We start from the raw sequence: 22,340 nt of genomic DNA, 5'->3' as shown, positions 1-22,340 counted from the left end.
ACAAATAATATCATGACATTTGTAAGGCTTGCTCTCACCCCAGCTTTGTTGGCAGCTCTAAGCCGAAAGCTGTAGGTCCTGCCTGGCAGTAAACTTCCCACTGTGCAGTCTAGTTCTGAGCCCTGGTACACTTCCCTCCCCTCATCCACCTGGGGAGCGAACATTTCTACGCTGTACAAAGACACTGCACTACCTCCATCAACCAGAGGGGGTGCTAACAGATGCAATAAAAGAAAATGTGCAGATAAAAAAAAACCTTAGCAAGGACATATTAAATTAACCAAAATTAACTGTAAATACTTCTGCATTTTTACAAAAAAAAATTTCGTAAAAAATTTTTGTTTTTATCTTTGTGAAAAATAACTATATTGAAAAATAATGTATCACAGTTTTCATAAAAACATGAAGCAGCACAACCATTCTCGATATTGATAAAAATAAGAAATTTCCTGAGCAGCAAATTTTTGAATATCACACCTCTTTCAAAAACAAAATCTGAATGAATGACCTGAATGAATGACCACAAATGCGAAGTAAAGCTTACCCCATCGTAGTTGAACCTCTCTTGCTTTTGGTTTCCCTACGACCCTGGGCGGCTGACATGGACCAGGAGGAACAGGTGGTGTTTGGACCTGCAAAGGCTCCGTCAACTAAAAACAGCAAGGATGAGAAATTAGAAAGTCTTGATACACTTTAATCGTGCACACCACGTTCCACCTCCTCAATGAGAAAAGTGTGTAGGCACCAGCTAAAACAGTGACAGCAGACCACAGCCATGTGAGCATTCTCTCACATTCACGGCTGTGAAAACCAGCACCAACATGAGTCATAGCTGTGTGCTGGCAAGTCCCGCATGCAGATATGCATCTGTGAAGCACCGACAATGCCATTACAGCTGGGATCAGAAGACGGAAGAGAGAAATGATTACCAGCCGGTTGCCAAAAGCGGTCCATTGATAAAAGCGTGTTGTGATTTTGAAGGCGTGGAGATGATGGAAGAGGGGAAACAAGTAAGCGATTGTATGTAAACGAACCGATAAAAGGAAGGTGGATGGATTGGTAACAAGTTGTGAGGCAAATGAAAAAAAAAGATGATAGTCCAACAGAGATGCTAACACCAAAGATGTATACAAAATATGCAAAAAATGTTAATAGTATTCAGATTACTAAAAATGTTGGTTATATACACTATTAATTATATAATTATATTATATACTATTAAAAAACTGTACTTGCAGATAATATAATATTAATGAAATGGCAACTTAAGCGTACTTAAAGGACGTACACTTTATTGACTGCTTCTTAACACACTTAAATACACTATTAAAATATGTTCTTTGTAATTATTTTTCACATATTAACAAACAGTTTTAATCTTTTTTTTTTTTTTTTTTTTTTTTTTTTTAAAGTACGCTTACTTAAATAAGCATCACTATTTAAAAAAATAGTTTAACTTGAGCCTACACCAATAAGGTATTGCATGCTTTTGTGACATACCGGGCTCTCGCCTCCTGCACTGATACAGTGGACTCTAGCCTGGTATGAACATCCTGGGCTCAAACCATCACAAACACACTCCATAGCCGAACCACTGTACACCTGATTCCAAGAAGAACCTGAGACGCACATACAAGCAATCAATGAATAATCATAATAAAGTCGGGAATTAATTGAGCATGTGTAGACACAAAAAAAACCTAACTAGAACGTACCACTTAAACCTTCAGACAACTCCATCACATACTTCGTCACATCTGAACCGCCATTGTCTTTGGGAGGATCTGAAGTAACACAACAACAACAACAAAAAAACACCCTTAGTATTAGCAGCCAGTTCCAGTGTTATTTTAGTATCGAGATGCTACTATAATATTTTAAATTAGATTTTTTACATTTTCTGTTTTGAATTTAACTGAAGTTTCAGTTTTTACTTAGATTATCACTCTAAGTTATTTTAGCACCTGAATTTAAAGTAAAAGTGATTCAGAACTAAATCAAAGGTGATTTTTAGGTTAGTTTTAGTTTAGTATTGAGTCAAGGATCAATCTTTGTGTACTTATAACATGCTGAACTAACCCCAGGTCAGACGGAAACTGGTCGGGTGAGGTTTTCCCTTCACCGTGAGTCTGTATGGGCAGCCCGGTCTGTCAGGGGCCGTGGTGAACTCAGATACACCGCTGGGGTTACTTTTACCTTCCGCATTATAGGCGATAACCTGCAAAGATTTATATAAAAAAAAAAAAAAAAAAAAAAAAAAAAAAAAAAAAAAAAAAAAAAGGCAGAATGTTATTCATTATAGTAATGAAAGTGTGAAGGGGGCGGGAGGTTTGGGGGTATTAATAATTCAAAATGTCACAATGCAAAAAATCTGAATGGTCCTAAAAATAGACTTCATTATGACTCACCCAAACACTGGGTGCAGAGGGAATGCAAATCTCTAGGGCCTTTCAAAACCCTTTATATTCACCACCAAATTTACCTCACTCAGAAACAGTTTTCCCCCTGATGAAAGCGCAGGATGAGGAAGCATTTCACGGTTCAGAAATAAACAGTGGTGTTGTGATGTCATCTATCATAGTAATTGGCAGTAATTGGGGATGTGAGCTCTCGGCAGGTAATCAGCTCCTTTCATCAGGATCCGTGCAGCCGTTCTGATCGCATTAATACACTTTTGTTTTTGGAAACATGATTATGATCAACCCACCCACCAATACCAGACAACAGTGACCGATCGCATCACTACACCACCTGCTTCATCTCACAGCCACTGGCTACAGGTGAGTCTCAATCATGACTCCCACAAATCACCATGATAGGGATGAGGAGATATAAGGGTTTAGGAAAGAAAAAAAATAAAAAGAACGGACTAAAAAACAAAGGAATAAATGAACAAATGAAAGTCAACAAGAACAAATTAAAGAACAAATAAAGCAAAAACAAAATGAACTAACAAACGATAAAAAAGCAACAAAAAGACAGAAAAGAAACTGACAATGGAAGAAAGAGAACAAAAACATAATTAGAGAATATACAGACTAAATAAAAAGAATGACAAAGAATGAAAAAAATGGAAAGAATGAAATGAAACTAAATGAAATGAAAAAGAAAGAATGAAACTAAAGAATGAAGAAAAAGCAAATTCAAAAATAAAAAAACTAAAATGAAAGAAAAAGAAAAGAAGAAAAATAAATGAAACACAAAAGGAATGTTAAATAAAAAAGAGATTTAAAAAAGTGCAAAGGGAGAACTAACAAATTAACAAAAAAAAGAGCAAATGAGTAAACAAGAAAAAATGAATAAAATGAACTGACATACAAAATGAAGAAAAAACAAGAAAGAAAATAAAGAATAAACTAAAGAAACTAATTAAGAAAGAACATTCCACAATAAGTTCAAACAAATCGAAAAGCATATCGAAAAGCATATAAACAAAATAAAAATAAAAGATAAAGACTGAAATAAAAGAAAAAGAGACAATAAATGAAAGACAGAAAGAAAAAAAATAATGATAAAGAATGTCCAAACAACAAAAACTAAGAAATTGAATGCATAAAAGAACTAACAAACTAAAGAAACAAAACAAACAAACAAAACTAACAAAAATAACTTATAAAACAAGAACTAAAAATAAATACAAACTAATAAAAAGAAAGAAACAAAATAAACTTACTAACAAAAAAGAAATAAAGAACCTGAGACTCTGACACTCAAGTCGCAAAACATACAACATAAGGACAAAAAGGCAGGTGTTCTCACCCTGAATCTGTAAGTGGTGCTCCTGTGGAGGTTTCTGACAGTGTGTGACAGGTCGTCACCATCAAAACTGGCCTGGAACCCATAACCCTGTAAAACGCATGACATACTCATGTAAACTCATGTAAACAAGCATTAAAAACCTGGCGTATTTATAAAAACATAATATTTATGACCCAGTTTACACCACACTTTAACCTTAAATGGTTATTATGGTTTACTAACAACTTTATGTTTGCATAAATTACTTTTTACATAACATGTAGTATTCTCAAGCTTGATAGTCACATTTCCATTTTTTCTCAAAACACATATTATTATTTTACGTATAAAATGTATACTTTAATAATAAAACTAAAATGATTAATAAAACACACATTACCTTATTCACTTTTTTAGTCAGAACAAAACAATAATTACATGTATTATCTTTTTGTCAGACACATAGACAAAAATAAAGAAAAGAAAAAAAAAGTAAAGCAAAAAGATTTTTTTTTTTGCTGTTGTGTGTTGCATGTCTGTGAAAGTGTGTGTGTGCATCTCTCACTCACTGAGCCCTCCTCTTCCATCTCCAGCACGTAGCCGATTTCGTCTTCTTTTGGCGAGCCGGCTGGCCTGTGCCATCGCACACAGAGCCATGTGACTCCAGACTGAATCAGCTCAGGGCTTAAGGGGGGAGCAGGCACACTGCATGATGTCATGATGTGGACGACCTCACTAAACTCACTACATAAAGAGTAAATACAGCTTAAAAATGATTGTAAAGACAAAACATACACTGCATATTACTATATACTATATTTTACTGTATTTAAACTGTTTTATCATATGAAATATGCTGCAAAATATATTCCAAAGTACATATAATGTATTTAACATTAAGCATGTAAAACATGAGCAAAACGCATTTAAATACGCACACAAACAACATGTCAGTTGTAGTATTGCTAACTTGACATACCAGTGTGGTGTTATTTTAATTGGGAGACAAGTAAAATGCAAAGTTTACATATTACATAACAGTTTAGCAACCTAATTATAAGCTACATCGTGGAAGTCTGGCATTTATAATAAAAGTTATAAAAGTTGTTTATAATAACATGGCACTGTAACGGTTATATTGTTTAGTATGTAAGCATTTCATTCACCAATATTTGACATGATTTCTGAATGTTACCATAACACGGGTCATGTGACTTACACACCAATGCAACTTCTTTTATTTTATTTTTTTCCCTCTCAACAATGCAATTTTGATCCAGCATGACTTATGGTACATGAAATGCTACAAATGAAAATTTTAAATTTTTTGTCTTTAGGAGCTGGATTTAGAAACATTTTGACACATTGATAGATACCTCACACCCATGTCATTTTTGGCTGCCAGCCGAAACGAATATCTGGAAGCTGTGGAGAGTTTGGTGAGCCTGTACTGCTTCTGAGGCCCGTAGTAGCACTGTTCAGAAGCACTTGTCCCCTTCCCCTGTTCACAGATAACAATCAGGATTATCTCTACATGAAAGCGCAAACCTCACCTCACAGACCCCAGATCACCTGAAGAACTATGTTTTGCATAAAGAACATTATGATTTTTTTTTTGCACTGTGACAATACTGTTGTGATAATTTAGCACATTTTCCCCCAATCCTCATTATAGCAATGTGTCCAGGCTTTCAATTTTTTGTAACTACCACTATTCCCATCACTTGATGAAAATAATCCTGTCTTTACACAATGTTTTAGATTTTTATTAAATAATCATTTAAATTTAGTACTAATGTACAAACTTTTTAATATATATTTTCTCACATTACAGTAATGAGAAATTATTTAAAAATGTACTTAATTTTCATAAAAATAATGCAAATAACCCTAAATGTTTCTGTAAATAGGCTTCAATTTTTTTTTTATGCAAACAGTAATAATGGAAAAAATATACCTCATCCCACTGAAGAATATAGTTTTGAATTTTGGAACCGTTGTCACATGGAGCCTAGAAAAAAGTTTTGTTTTTGTTATTATGCACTTAATATGTCAGGTTAAATAAGTAATATAACATTTTATGTGAGACGTGACAGTGTGTTAATGTTTGCACACACACCTTCCACTGCAGGACAAGGCTGTTCTTGGTGCCGCTGGCTTTGCGTGGCGGGCTGGGCCTGTCTGGCTCACAGCTCAGAGTGGTGAAGCTCACAGGCTCTGAAGGGATGCCTTGTAAACAGTTACACATGGCCTGGACCCTAAATACACACACACACTTTTTTTATTTAAGCTTTTTATTTATAAAGAATGAATACTCTTATAAAACAATTACTATAACTATATTATTATTATTATTATTATTATTATTAGATGGATACAATGGTAAGGAAATTTTCCTGCCAATTAATAAAGTCCTGACAAAAAAAAATAATGTGGCAATCAATTTTACCAATAACAACGCATATTTTACAAGAAGATATTTGTCAATGTCACTCAGGATCTGTAGCGCATACTTTGATCTTTAAAATTTTATCTCTTTACGTTTTTTCCCCTTCTTTGAACAAAACGAATGCTTGAATATTATGGATTCATTATTAGTCCAATGAAAAACACAATAACAAAATGGTACAACACAAAATCAGGAAACAAGTTAGTACAACGTGGCCATGATTATAAAAAAAAAAAAAAAAAAAAAAAAAAAAAAAAAAAAAAAAAAATTAAACACAAGGAAACAAATATTTAATTTCATGGCCACAATTTAATTCAAATGTGGGAAAGAATTACCATTTTGTGACTATGATATATATATATTTTTTTTTTCCCGCATTTCATGAGAGTGGCTCAGTATATACCTGCGCTGTAACACAAATAAATGAAAGATCTTTGGTTTTTCCCATTACTTTAGAACAAAAGTTTAACTTGGGCTTCATAATCATTTTTAATGAAAAACAACAAAAAGACAAACTCACTTGTATTAAACAGAAATATTTCTGAACAGGTGCTAACACTGATTACCATGGCAAGCCTAATAATATTAATATATACTTCAAATGAATTTTATTCATAAAGAAGTGATATTCTTGACTGAGCTATGCTGTAAAAACTAGAATTCTGATGATGTCTTGTGCATGTAAAAGTAAAAAAAAAAAAAAAAAAGACAAACCTGACATGGTAGTCTGTTGCTGGTCTTAAGTCTTGTAAGGTTGCACTTAGTTCGGCACCACTAACACAAACAAAAGACAAAAGAAAGAAAATATTAGTAATATTTTTGCAGAATGTAAACAATTAAAACACCCCTTCAGGATTCATCTACTGTTGTGATCTTAAAAGAGCTGCAAATTTCATGTGAACTGCTGTTGAACTTTATCACTGATTTCAGAAAACCGACAGCAAACCACAAAAAAACAACAGCAAGTTCCTCAACTGCACCCACACCTTCTCCACATCCTGCCCAGACCTCTCTCGCATTGTGACACGAAGCACGATCTCACCTGTAGGCGCTTTTGTACTTCCCGTCCTTGCCACTGTATGAGACCGAGACCTCGTACGTGAAACTGGGCTCTGCAGGACCTTCTTCACCCTCTTTGGGCTCATCGTCACCTTCTGTCCGTGATGGGGCCACCCAACTCAAACTGGCCCCTCTGGCCTGGATGTCTGTCACCTGATGATGCAAGATGATACAAAGTTTTTACATACAGCACTATATATAATCCAACAGATTAGCACAAATCTTTCAATTTGGGGGAGGGGGAAAAAATTCATCTGAGCTAGTCTCAAATGAAACTTCTACTGGATTGAAAGTTGCCACACAGATCTTAAAGGAGAAGTTCACTTCCAGAACAAAAATGTACAGATAATGTAGTCACCCCCTTGTCACCCAAGATGTTCATGTCTTTCTTTCTTCAGTCATAAAAAAATTATATTTTTTGAGAAAAACATTTCAGGATTTTTCTCCATATAATGGACTGCTATGGTGCCCCAATTTTGAACTTTCAAAATGCAGCTCAAATGCGGCTTCAAACGATCCCAAATGTGGTGGTAAACAATCCCAACCAATGAAGAAGGGTCTTATCTAGGGAAACGATCGGTTATTTTCATTTAAAAAATACTTTTTAATCTCAAACGCTTCTCTTGTCTTGCTCTCCCTGAACTGTGTATTCTGGTTCAAGACAGTTAGGGTATGTTGAAAAACTCCAATCGTATTTTCTCCCTCAACTTAAAAAATCATTTTAAAATCTACATCGCTGCAGAAGTACCGACCCAGTTTTTGCAAAGTGAACATGCAAAGAAGATCAAACACCCTTAACAAAAAATGTAAAACAGCGATATAGGACAATTTTGAAGTTGAGGGAGAACATGAGATGGGAGTTTTTCGACATACCCTTACTGTCATGAACCAGAAAAAACAGTTCAGGCAGAGTAAGACAAGGCGAGCCTTTGACATTAAAAAGTACATAAATTGTATAATGTTTATGAAAAAAAAAACGTTTCACTAGATAAGACCCTTCTTCATTGGCTGGGATCATTTACAACCACATCTGGGATTGTTTGAAGCCGCATTTAAACTGCATTTTGGAAGTTCAAACTCGGGGCACCATAGAAGTCCACTATATGGGAAAAAAAATGCTGAAATGTTTTCCTCAAAAAAAAAACCACCGGTACTAAAATTCTTGCTGATACTACTTATATTATTTAATACAGACAACATTATTTAGATTTGAGATTACATTTAAATTATGAAATTGCTAGTGTTTTAAAGATTACATTTTCTAATGCATGTCAGAGGACAACAAAGTGAATCTAAATGTAAAAACAGAGGAACTATATGTACATGTCCAATTTCATCTGATAAATCCAATATTGACCCATAAGATATTTTTATATAAAATCTGTAATATCGTCCAAAAACCAGTATAATAACATTTATTTGACATCTCTAAACATTGCCTGATACCTACTTAAGCACATGCACATGCAAACATGCAAAAGTTTTATATTCTTAATATTCTTAGAATCCTCTTTATTTGTATCGGCAAACTTGCATTCTCACTCTCTTTAGGTGATAAATTAAATCTAATCTGTGATGCAACTGTCATTTGCTACACTGCATTGAGCAGCCGCGTTCAGTTTTAATTGTATTGCCGGTTCTCTAACTAAACTAAATGATTTTTATTAATATAAAAAAATCGAAACGACAAGTTCTTCTTCGGGTGACTAACAGATGAAGCAGCACATAGCACCATCTACCGCGTATTGTTTAATGAATATTGAGTGACCTAAGCCATGTAGCAGAGAAATTATGCTTTCGCTTCACTTTAAAATGAATCACATGAGGAAACAATCCCTCACGGATTGCCAATTTAATGCCATGATCATATGAATTTAAGACTTGCTGCTCTTTTCAAGGCCTTAATTCAAGGAAAAATTATTTTAAGACCCGCAGAAACCCTGTAGTTGAACAATACTCAAAAAAAAGATAAATCTCTTTTTTGACCTTTTTCAAATTTTGTTCACCAGATGCATCTTATAACCTTCAGACCAACACTCACAAAAGATTTTGGCTGGATTTCAGGTTTACGCCACCATTACACCAAAACAAATTCAAAAGAGCTGAAAAAGCCAGGAACTGTCTTGGCAAAGTAAAAGAAATATTGGTAGCATTCTCTGCATTTGAGTCTGCAAACGTGAAGAGATTGGGTTTCTGGCTCAGGTCTTGTCTCATCAATTTAGCCATAAGGAAGTGCAAAACCACAATTATTTTCATAATTGACTTGTCAAAGAATTGTCTGTGCAATTAGTCTCTCTCAAAGCACCCTTTTATAATTAGCCTGATTTTAGGTCACATCCCCTAGACAGTCTGATGAGAATCTGTGTTTGTAAACTAAGTGAATGTGACGCACAAAAGACAGCCAAGGGACTGTATATGCAGACGAAAAGGAAAAGTTTGAAAACTCATGTTACAAGATGCATGATTGATTCAACTAAATATGTCAGATTAAGTGGAACCCTTTTTGTTGTGTTCAACTACTTTCAGAGGTTAATTGTTCCTTAAGGCTAATTGGCTATATATTTAACGACATACACGTTTATGTGGGAAATACAAACGTCTGCTTGTTTTGCCTGGAAAGAGTCACTTCAGCTTATTTTAATGACATGCAACACTTCCCCTCCGGAACAAAAGAGAACTTCTGTTATGCAAGAAGGAATATTTTTAGCTGTATTTTAGTTGAGAAACAAGTGTCTCCTTTAGTTATGGATGCATGACTACGTACCTTTCGGGTTTTCAGACAAGAATAGCTCAAGATAGCATGGATTACTAGGCCAAAACTGACTTAAAAAGAACCTATTTATCTGTGCCTCACGGGGCATGATTCTCTCTTCTACACTTTTCGCTACAACTTTTCTCACTGCTTCAGCTGTGGAAATAGTCTTTCAGTTATTGATGCAACTGATCTACATAAATCTGACAATATGGGTACCATTTTATAAGCAGCAAGGTCAGCATGCTTATTAAAATGCATTCGCTTAATACTTACATTATAAATTCAGGAAAAAATTAGTCATTATGCAAAACTAACTCTTGTAGAGCTTTTAAATTGATTTTTAGTGGTCTTCATTTTGTCATTCTTCTCTGAGTTAAGAAAAGGTAAAGCAATCTTCAAAAAAATCTCTTTCCACTATTTCCAACTAATTTTATTCAATCTTCACCAAATTTTTAAACCAAGCCTCATGAAAGTTATTGGCTAGATGTTTGGTTTTTGCCATTGTTTTTCCCAAATAGAAGGCAACAGAACTGAATAAAAGAAGTCAATCTTTATCTTTACAAAGCTTTGGGCTATGGAAACAAAATTGGTCTTTCCTATTCCAGTGGTTCATGAGGAGTACAAAGACAATTATTTTTATAATGTCAGCCAAATTGCTTTTCTAACTTTTCCATTTATTATTATTATTATTTTATTTTTTAATAATAATAATTGATTTGGCTTTAATATCTAAATACCTTTTTTTTTTTATACATATTTATTCTAAAAAATTAAGAAACATTTGGGATGTGACCTTAAATGTTCTAAGATAAACAACGAAAAATTCATCTCTTTAATTCTAAATATCGCTTACATGCCAATGGTGGTAAATAGCTTGGATACTCTGAAAATTATTTTGAACAGCATGCATAATTAGCCTTTTTAAAATTCATTTGTAGTGCCCCTATTTATTCATATCTCGTGTACTATTGTAAGATTAAAAAATTGCTTAGGACATTATGTTCAAAAAAGGTTTGCATATCTAATGAAAAAGGAACAATAATCATTATTACAGTGAAATGGACAAGGCTGTTTTGCCAAAACTGAGCTCACTGTTTCATGAAAACACCAATAAACCAGATCCCAGCACACCAGACAAGACAGCGATTTAGCTTCCTCTATGAATCAAATCAAATACAGCATTAATGACCCATTACGGAGAGCCATTACTGTCTTCTTGTGGGGACTGTAATCATGCATGGATGTAGAGTTTTTGAGACCGTGGAAATGACTGTCATTAAGAAAACTGTTGACGCAGCAAGCAGCCGTACAGTTCTTAAGAAGGTGGATTCTCAGTGAGAGCAGTGTCAAATGTAGCATAAAGGCCTTTCAAATAGCTCACTAAGAAGAACAGTATGCCATATCAGTACGATTATGCCAGTGATAGACTAATGCATTGACCAGGCAGGCTGATTAATAGACTGATATTTGGTCAGTGTGAGATTGTCTACCCTTTCAAAATGTCAAGCCTCATCAATGGACCCATTTTCAAACATTTTGGGGGAAAATAAATGTTTTATTTTGCATTCCCATCACAGACTTTGCAGAACAAGCAATTAGCCATTATCTATTTCTATATTTTTCAATGGTGTGGCTATATTCTAAACAGACAGAAAAACATATTTAAATTCCATCTTCATAAACTTCAAGCTTGAAAAGTAATATTTGGTCTGATTCATCTCTGGATAAATCTGCTAACCTTCTGTGGATAGTCTACTCATCAATGTTTTTTTTTTCTAAACAGTTTTTTATCTTGATCATTTTAATGCTTCCTTGCTGAATAAAATGATTAAGTAACTAACAATTTTTCTCGCCGACTAGTAGTCGTTAATTTTAAGTATTAGTCAACTATTAGTTGCACGTTTATTAATAAACCATGTAAATCATAATAATGAGCCTTTATTTGCCTACATAGCCTAATAAGTGCTCAAATGCATGCACCGGCAGATATAATAATTATGAATGTGTCTCAGAAAAACAGCAAGGAGACTGCATTAACATTCTGAAGTCAGCAACACTGACTCCGCAGTAGTGATGCGCATGCACTCACGTTTCATACGGATTACATAATCTGAGAATATTTGTTTTCTATTTGAATTGGTTCATTTGAAAGTAGACATTTCATTCTCTATAGATATATTTTGCATGTCTGTAAGGCAAGTATACACAGCGTTTCGACAGAGATGGCAGAAAGTGCATCCTGTTTCCTTTTACTATTTTAAAAAAGCGCAACGTGAGCGCACACAATTAAACGTCTTTAAAATGTCTTTAAAACAAGTCTTTACAGATTCAAAACATGTATTCCTTTTATCTGTATGACCAAAAATGAAGTATTTTAAGAGCTAGTGACCACACCGGCGGCTCCATCTGTTGTGCAGGGAGCGTGCTACAATTCAGCTTCCACAGACTTGAACAGTGGACATTTTTCTAGGTTAACATTAGATTGAGCAGCCATGTAATGTTGCTATTACATTCATCGTTCAGATGAAAAGCCATATTTGAGGTCGTTGAATAATAGGTATGGATGTCCTGTCTGATGTACTATATTACCACACAGACCAGCCACTAACGATCTGTCCGTCACAGACTGTGTGACTTCGCCACTTAGGCTATACACTGTGTGCAGAATTATTAGGCATGTTGATATTCTGGTCATATTTTTTTTCCAAACACATTTTACCAATTCCAAACCACATCAGTCTTAATAACTACTGTTAATTTTGTGTTTAATCATTTATATGTGATATATAATTGTCCGTGAAGGCTGGAAGTGAAAAACTCCTTATATTCAGGTGTGCAGAATTATTAGGCATGTTTTCGTTTACAGCTAAAATGAGCCAAAAAAGAGATTTAACCCAGACTGAAAAGTCCAAATTATTAAATGCCCATGAGAAGAATGCAATACTAATGCATTACAAGAATTTGCAAAGTTAAGGCTTGACCATTGGACAGTGAAATGCTTGTTGAGTCTGCATGGTCAGAAAAAACAGGTGGAGAAGAAAAGATGCATGTTAACTGCAAAAGAATTAGGAATTAAGGTGAAGAATTAGGTGTGACACCATCAGGAACCGTTTCCAGTTCTCCAGCACCACCATTTTCCAGAACTGCAACCTACCTGGAGTCTTCAGAAGTACAATGTGTCAGGTTCTCAGAGACTTTGCTTGGTAAAAAATCCTAAAAAATGCCCCTGACTTAATAAGAATAACAAGCTGACGTCTTGTGAAATACATGAAGACAGTTTTTTTTATATGCTTTAGAGACAGATAAGTTGAGAGTGACTCTTGAAGGACAAGCATCACATCCTCTTGTACCTCTGATTCAAGAATTTATCTTCTAAAATCTGGCAGTAAGTTTTGGGAGTTCATTTTAGTCCATCTCTGCAAGTCAGACTTTTCAGGATAAGAGACTAAACATGAACTCCCAAAACCTACTGCAGGTAGGTTGCAGTTCTGGAAAATGGTGGCGCTGGAGACTAAACGGTTCCTGATGGTGTCACACCTAATTCTTCACCTTAATTCCTAATTCTTTTGCAGTTAACATGCATCTTTTCTTCTCCACCTGTTTTTTCTGACCATGCAGACTCAACAAGCATTTCTCTGTCCAATGGTCAAGCCTTAACTTTGCAAATTCTTGTAATGCATTAGTATTGCATTCTTCTCATGGGCATTTAATAATTTGGACTTTTCAGTCTGGGTTAAATATCTTTTTTGGCTCATTTTAGCTGTAAACGAAAACATGCCTAATAATCCTGCACACCTGAATATAAGGAGTTTTTCACTTCCAGCCTTCACGGACAATTATACATCACATATAAATGATTAAATACAAAATTAACAGTAGTTACTAAGACTGATGTGGTTTGGAATTGGTAAAATGTGTTTGGAAAAAAAATATGACCAGAATATCAACATGCCTAATAATTCTGCACACAGTGTAGACTATTAAAGCGCTGTAACATATTTAAACCCAAATGAAACTACGAGTATGTAGTTAGTTGTAGTTATGTCGTCAGTTAGGTCATAAAGTTACTAAAAAAGAGGAAATCAATAAATTCTGTAGTTTTAAGCTTTATCTTTATTTAATCTAGATTTTAGTGTTTGATAACTTTATTAAATTTGGCTATATTTTCTTGCTGAAGAGCGCAGGTAGCTATATGAAAGTTATTATAATGGGTTTATGTGAAGATATTTTTAAGTTCACTTAAATGACAAGTCTAATAAATGGTAAATTGAAAGCTCTAAATTCTACTGTAATGTTGAATGGCTATAGTCAATGGTTAAATATTAGGAAAAAAATCATTGAGACATCAGTTGGCATCAGTGATACTTGCGTTCAGTCATTAAAAAAAGATGGCATTAAACAGATATCAAAAATATACTTCCTTTATGTTGTTTCTACATTGATTTAAAGATTGAATGTGAAATTATTGCAATATAAAAGTATAATTAAAACATGTAATGTTAGGTGGGATTAATCGTGATTAATCACGATTAATTTTAGAATAAATGTGCAATAAATTACTTAATTTTTTTTAAATCAATTGACACCACTAATTAAAATACCAGGCAACTGCTGAAAATGATTAAGAAAACCAAAGCTTAACATTAAATTATATGCACATGAATATTAACAAATGAACATTAAAATCAAATCATCTCCTTACCACTGGCTTGCAGATCGAGTTTAATCGCTCCTGAAGAGCCTTTGCTTCTTCATCCAGTTCTACATAATGGGGGAAAAAAAACAATATCTAGATCAGACAACTCCCTTATCAATTGTTTCATAAAAAGGACAAGGCTTCATGCTCAATCTCGCCTCTTTAATCACATAAAGGCATTTATTTTCCATGAATGGATTAATAGATACACCAGCTAAGTTTAGCCGGCGTACAGTAGCTGCAGCTGAGTTCCTCCAGGCTGGAGTTAGTTAGCACTGATAAATGACTGAGTCAGTGCAGAGGTAATTACAGCTAATGTTATCTGCAGCAGCCTAAAGCTGAAGAAGCTAATGAGACCAGAGAGGAGCTGTTCGGGCCTGTTTACAGTGGGGCCAGAGAGAGGGCCCATCCCTGGAGCCCCGTTAAATCTTCCATCGGGCTCCTGGATGGACTTCTACCTGGAACCTGAGATATAATCATTCTAGGAAAAAGACGACTTAATTGGACATTGATGTCTGTTAATGTTAATAGCTATTCCCTAATATATCACCTTCAGTGATCACATGAATGAGTAACTCTAAATGATTATTAATTGAGGGAGAGATAAATAGTAAATATTTAATTCCCTGGTCATTTTTAAGCAAGTTTATCTTTTAATTAGATGTAGTAGGAGATTATCACGAAAGTCTCATTTTTAAAGCTATTTTTAAGCTAAAATGTGATTGGATGAGCCAAAGTTGATAGCTGATTTATGTAAACCTATTAATGCAACAAGACTACATATATACACAATTAGTCAGTGTTCAAAGGGCTGAGACACTATGATTTTCTTCATGTGAACCTTAAAATACATCAAGTTTTGGATTTAAATAAATGTAAATTAAAAAGTTTTTGAAAAGATTTGTTTTATTCACTAATAAAATGTAAACAAATAGGTAAACAGTGATCACATCAACTGATTTTAACTTTCATTGACATTTTCTTCACTTAAATTCTTATACTGGCAATACAATTTGTAGCAAAAAAGGTCAAGTAAAACAAATAAAAAATAAAAAAACAAAACAAAACCATTATAAGGTCACCATAAATATAATTATTTCTTTACCACTGTTGTCCCATATTGCCGATTCTGCTATTATACGAAAGCAGTAAAACAACAGGCAGCATGTTATATTTTCACATGGGTTTCAAATTGAGCCTCACACCTTTTAACAGTGTTTAAACAAAACAAAACAAAACAAAAACTAACACACAGCATCCTGTTGCTTACTACTTTACTCTAATGATTCTAGGAGCCCTAATGTATAGCCTACCTCCCTCCCTACCTCCAGATTCTGTCTCCTTTCCTTTCCCTGGACTTTTGCCCAGGACGGTGACAGCAGTGCTGGGCTGTGCTTGCTCCTCTGCACCCTTACCCCCCAGCCCGTTCTGGAGATCTCCTCCTGATGGTGGCGTCCCGCGGCTCTTCTGCGGGGATGGAGGGGGACTGTCTTTGGAGAGTGCCAGGCCTCCACCTCCCCCTCCTCCCACCCCCTGCCTCTCCTTCAGCTTCTTCTGCAGGCGCTCGTAGGTTTTGCTAGCCCTTTCATCTCTGTGAGCAAACGATGCACGTCCATGTGGAGGGTGAGTATCTGAGGAAATTGGACAAAAGAGAGACGTGAGGAATAATGAACAACAGATCGCTGCGTTATTGAAAAATAATGCAGATAACTATTATTACTCATATACAGGTTAAATGACTGCTATTAACTTCTAATATTAACTAAATTACCGTTACTAATTACATTTATTTTTTGTTTATCATTTTTTAATTTGCATTTTAAATAGTATTTTGCATTATACAGAAATATTAGTAAAGTGACTCAAATCTATGGTAAAGGTAAGTGTTCCCTGCAGGATTTTGTTTTTGTTGTGTTGACCATTTACTGGCAACATATTTCACAGCTTTCAGTCTTTTTCTCTCTCAGAGAGTCCATAACTCAGCTAAAATATAGGCCTATATTTTCTCCTTGAAGAGTCAGCAGTGGCACAGCATGCCATCCTCACTCTTGGTGAGGCAAAAGTGTGTGCGTATAAACTGACCCTGCTCTGAGTAGATGGTCGTGTGTGCTGGATGGTACTGAGAGATGTACTGGGGGTTCATATCTCCAGCCATGCCTGAGTACAGGGGAGGGGGAGGGTGCATGATGTGTGGATGGGGGATGAAGGCCTGCAGGTGGGCGTGGGGTGGCGGAGGGGGCGGGTGGTGAAGCGGGGAATGGCCCCCCGGATGAAACTCTGTCTGAGGTAAGACCAACACCCGCCTCACTCCGTTCTCTTCAATGATCTGCACGGAAAGAGAGAGAGAGGTCACATAGGACATACTGAACATACTGTACACTTAGCCTGATTTGAATGGAAGATTTTGACATCTTGTTAAAATGTACACCATTTTGGAAATTATTTCGCTTAATTTATTCCAGTGTGCTCCATCTAGCTCTTTTACAGGCAAGAATGTGTCCTAAGGCAGTGTCATTTTAAAGACTAATGTTGGGAACAGCCTTCATTTTGACAGTGCCTATGAGGCCTGAAAATGGTGTAGGACGCTCAACAGGTTTGGAAAAGGGCAACAGAGATGTAGATTAGACTGAACATTGCATCCTTTTCATCAAACCAACAAAAACAAGAATTAGCTCCATAATGACCTGCTGAACGTATCCAGGAGGCACATAGATTTGAGGCACTGAACCGTTTGGGGACATCATGGGAACCTGAGCAGGACCTGTAGAGAAAACATTATGAACAATAAATAAATAAAAAAAAAAAATAAAAAAAAAAGTCAAACACACACCATGTCAAATCACCTTTATTTCTATAGCATTTTATTCACTGGTTCACAAGTCATCTAAGGTACAGTGTTCTAGGGCTGTCAAACAATTAATCACAATTAATCGCATCCAAAATAAAAGTTTATGTTTACATACTATATGTGTGTGTACACTGTCTATATTTATTATGTATATATAAATACACACACATGCATGTACAGTAAATAAGGAAAAATATGTTAGATTTATCTAAATTAATTACAAATGTAAATATATATTAGGGCTGTCAAACAATTAATCACAATTAATCGCATCCAAAATAAAAGTTTGAGGATAATATATGTGTGTGTACTGTGTGTAATCATTATGTATACATAAATACAAGCACATTCATGTTTATATTTAAGAAATATTTACAACTATATGTATTCATTATAATTTTTATAGAATTTATATTATATATAAATAAAAAAAAATGTGTACCTAACATATTTCTCTTAAATATATACATTAATTTGTGTGTATTTATATATACATAATAATTACACACAGTACACACACACATATATTAGGCAAACTCAAACTTTTATTTGTATGCAATTAATCGTGATGATGAGCATACATATGGGTAATATTTACAGTTGTGTGCAGTTCACTTTCCTATCAAAAGAGTTTTAGTTTTTGCCCCAACACTGACAAGCATATTTAGTATGTCAGTGTAAATAATTCCTAACATTTACTTAGCTGGACAAAGAAACACACTGAGTTGAATGTATCTGCATAGCAGTTGATAAAACGCCAGACTCTGTGGAAGTTTTAGTACTGGAGTGTTTGTGAAAAAAAAACTGCGACTCAGCAAAGCCTGTTACAGATCAGCTCTTTCATGCATTCCTTTGCAATCTGACACTTTCACTTTCAGAAAAGACTCGCAGAGCTTGTTAAAGCTGGATGATGCAAAGGACAGCAAACACACACACAAACACAAAAGGACACAAGTAAACACAGACCTCCGTCCTGCTGTGCAGGTGTAGTTCCTTCGCTCATGATAAAAGGGCAAAACAACAGAAAAAATAACAGTCCTCCATGAAGAATAGGACTGTGCGTGAGTAGTTTTTTTGTCCTCTTCCCTCTCTTTAGTGCAAAGGTTTCTCTAGCTCCACCTTTCCAGACTAGATCCGCCAGTCACAGGTAAAAGGTAAAAGTCCTCTGCACTACAACTACAGGCTAAAAGGTCAAGGTTTGGCTGGCATGGTCAAGTTAACTACTGCTAGCAAAGACTGTAACAATATGGTTCTGTGGGACCAAAAAAATAAAAAAAAATAAAAAATAAAACAAAACATGCACAAAAAAAACAAAGCATGTACCATGCACTACATTTAATAATATAAATGTATTAATTACTTCAGAAATAAAATTCATAGCAAATGACTACAACATACACTCTTAAAGGAAAGCTCTTTTAAAGCGTTAAATAATTCCCATAATGCATTACTAGTAGGGCTGTCATGTGTATATATAAACACACACACACACACACACACACGCACACACGCACACACGCACACACTCATACATATTTAATAAAAATGTTATATTTATATATAAAATATTTATATGTATCTATATTTTAAAATATATATAAATATATATAGACGTACTTTTTTAAAATATATACATGTATATATGTGTGTGTATTTATATATACGTAATAAATATAGAGTACACACACGTGTTATATAAACACAAACTGGATTTATTTTGGATGCGATTAATCGCAATTAATCGTTTGACAGCCCTAATATATATATATATATATATATATATATATATATATATATATATATATATATATATATATATATATATATATATATATATATATTTATATATATATATATATATATATATTATACCACTCGAAAAATCTAATAAAGGTTATGGCCAGTACACTGATTGTACACATGACTGTGCTTTTATTTATTTTGAGTATGTTCTCCACTTCATTTTATTTTTCTCCACTTTATTTATTTTTATGTGAACAGATCGTACCCAAGTCACCAATTTTTATTTTTCAACAATGTTGAGGGTAACACATTACCAGTATTTACATTAACCAGTAAAGTAATGCATTACTTTCAAATTTACAACAAGTTTATCTGAGTATGTTTTCTCATTTATTCACTGACACCTCTCCTGGCCCCGTGTTTGGAGAAATTGGAAGTCAGGTGCTAAGGCAGAGGCACTTCTTTCAGGTTGAGGCTTATTAAATTATTAAAAAATGAATAGCCCAGCCCATGTGACAGATTAATGCAATGCATTACATTCCATAAAATGTAATTAAGTAACAAAAAAAAAAAAAAAATTATATATATATATATATATATATATATATATATATATAACACAATACTGAAATGCATTACTTTTAAAAGTAGCTTTTCCCAACAATGTTTGACAATGTCCGACATCAGTGGAATTAAAAATGACCATTAAGTCTAAACATTTAGATCACTATTCAAGTCACATTTTCTACAAATTTCTCTTTTGTTTTCTTTCATGGAAACTGCAGCACTATTATTTGTACAAGCTATCCCAGAGAAACACAATGAAAATCTAAAATTGGGCCTAAGCACCTGGATGTAGCATAATGGAGGAACACACTGACCTGCTCTGCTCAACCTGACCATAAACAGACCTTATTAATCTAGCCAGAGCCAGGAGAGTCCTGTCCTAACATTTCCATTAGCCGAGGACCCTCGTGTTCCACCTGAGCATCAGGAAACTGATCTACACAGCATTCGATTACAGTCATATTGTTTTTAAACATCATATCCCCAACATACAGCAAGGACGTCAGATGAACACACAAACATGGGGCGGTTTAGTGCTTCTTGTTTCGACATCATGTGTCACTCCTGTATTAGCTCTCAGTTCACATTCTCCTCGCCCAGATCGCGGCTGTTTTCATTCCATGAACAGACTAACTCACATAATCAGCAAGTGCTTGCTGGAAGTAATTACGGCGCATGCAAGCCGTTGCTGCTCTATAATCAGCGTCAAAGTGGGTCTCTGTGTATAAATGAGTGTGTACGTGGTTGGTGACGTGTTCAAAACAGAAATGTCTGATCTTTTGATCAGAGTAACTCTTGAATTTTATATTTGACATTAACTTTGTTGTGAGGTTTATGCAAATCAGACCCATATAGGAATTTCATTGGGTTTTGGAAATATAAGTGTAATGCTTTGTAGACATCAGCTAACTTTAAGGTAATGACAACACAATTAAATGCACAACAAATAGGGACACTAATCATCAAATTTAAAGATTATGTTTACTTAATGGATCTGTCAGCAATTCTTTCAGTATTGTAAGGGGAAATAATTAGAAAAAACTGCATTGCCAAAAATATGAGAACATTTTGCAAACTATGTCTTTACTCAGACCTTTTAAAAACTTTTTAATGTCTTTAACAGGCTGCATGATAACACATTTCCAGTTACTAACATCATAAATCTAGCAAGCTTTTTTTAGATATATATATATATATATATATATATATATATATACACATATATATATATATTTTTATATATATATATATATATATATATATATATATATATATATACACATATACATATATATTTTAATTTAACATCTGTCTAGCTCTCTTCTGACCAAGATAATCAATTTCTTAACATTTTTTTTCCTCGTTTGTGAAGTCATAGAAACACTATCATTAATATTTCTTCTTTCGCTATTAGGGCAAATGGGAATTTAAAATTATAGCGGTTGTAGTTTCCGTTTACCATTATATTAATTTACCAAACACGATGATCTCCATAAACCCCACAATTGTGAAAATAGTCTGCTGACCCTAAATGTATACTTAACTGCATCCTACACACTATTAAGTTGGTCAAGTTGTCGTATTTCATGTATTTTCTGTTTTTAATTTGGACCTTAAGTCCTTAAGATGATTGACTAATTGATTGGTTGACTGAGTGTATAACTGTAAGACAGTAATGTGGCACAATATTCTGTTTGCACAAGCTTAAGATTGAATCTGCAGCTAACGGAACAAAAGGGGCTATTTTCAGCACCACTAGTGGCCAAAAGTGGAACTGCAAAAAAATAATAAAACTAAATAAAACTGCAAAACAATGAATGCTTTCAGACAGGCTTCCTGAACTCATTCCCTGTTTCCCATAATCTGGTCAAACAAATGGCAACATCTCAAGCAAGTATCAATGGTTAGCCTGCACAAACACCCCGCTCTCTAGATACCAGCATCAGCTTTTAAAACACCATTTTGGTCAACCGCTAATGCTAATATTTAAAAAAAAAAAAAAACAACAGCACTACTCACAGACAACATTACTCAATAACGCATCCTATTAAAATCATTAGCCCATCTTATAATAAGCCTTGTAGTACTACAAAGAGCATAGAGGACTATTAGCTCTTCACTTTGATGTGGAGTGCTGCGCTGGCTTTGAAGCCCGTTTTAGGAGAGACTCAAGCAGACTAATTGATGACTAATGACTCAGACTAACGGCCCTGCGTCAGGTGACCTCAGAGCCAAAATATCCTGAGCGTGGGAGGAACCTGATCCAATTGTACATCAGAGACCCTCCTGAGCAAGACGATCGATTTCTGATTTACGATATGGTTTGGCGGGGGCGTGGAAAGATCCTAATGTCATATCCGTCCATGGCTACATTTTACACTGAGGGTGATAGAAAGTCGTAGATGCAGTGATTCCAGTCCTGTACATGACAGGCTTTCCCAGTTATATCTGTATCTACATACATACATACATACATACACACATA

General features: G+C 34.7%; 1 protein-coding gene across 7 annotated transcripts in view; it reads right to left on the bottom strand.

Moving 5' to 3' along the window:
* The window catches only part of fndc3a (fibronectin type III domain containing 3A), a 73,704-nt gene that overhangs the window by 10,355 nt on the left and 41,009 nt on the right, over positions 1–22,340 (bottom strand). For 3 of the 7 annotated variants that reach the window (XM_051128620.1, XM_051128626.1, XM_051128621.1), the window contains 16 exons: positions 17,382–17,458; positions 16,780–17,023; positions 16,011–16,328; positions 14,704–14,762; positions 7,230–7,399; positions 6,902–6,961; positions 5,858–5,996; positions 5,696–5,749; positions 5,115–5,239; positions 4,308–4,482; positions 3,760–3,846; positions 2,080–2,218; positions 1,716–1,784; positions 1,501–1,619; positions 545–650; positions 39–214 (listed from right to left, as the gene is read on the bottom strand). In XM_051128620.1, the coding sequence (XP_050984577.1) occupies positions 39–214; positions 545–650; positions 1,501–1,619; positions 1,716–1,784; positions 2,080–2,218; positions 3,760–3,846; positions 4,308–4,482; positions 5,115–5,239; positions 5,696–5,749; positions 5,858–5,996; positions 6,902–6,961; positions 7,230–7,399; positions 14,704–14,762; positions 16,011–16,328; positions 16,780–17,023; positions 17,382–17,458 (2,117 nt within the window). Of the gene's footprint in view, positions 1–38; positions 215–544; positions 651–1,500; positions 1,620–1,715; positions 1,785–2,079; positions 2,219–3,759; positions 3,847–4,307; positions 4,483–5,114; positions 5,240–5,695; positions 5,750–5,857; positions 5,997–6,901; positions 6,962–7,229; positions 7,400–14,703; positions 14,763–16,010; positions 16,329–16,779; positions 17,024–17,381; positions 17,459–18,511; positions 18,603–22,340 lie in introns of those variants that run through there. The other 4 variants (XM_051128622.1, XM_051128623.1, XM_051128627.1 and 1 more) reach the window with 3 other exon arrangements.

Source organism: Labeo rohita, chromosome 15 (genome assembly GCF_022985175.1).
Source record: "Labeo rohita strain BAU-BD-2019 chromosome 15, IGBB_LRoh.1.0, whole genome shotgun sequence".
In the NCBI taxonomy this organism is placed as follows: Eukaryota; Metazoa; Chordata; class Actinopteri; order Cypriniformes; family Cyprinidae; genus Labeo; species Labeo rohita.
The sequence above is the reverse complement of the archived record's forward strand: the minus strand, read 5'-3'. Positions and strand labels throughout refer to the sequence as shown.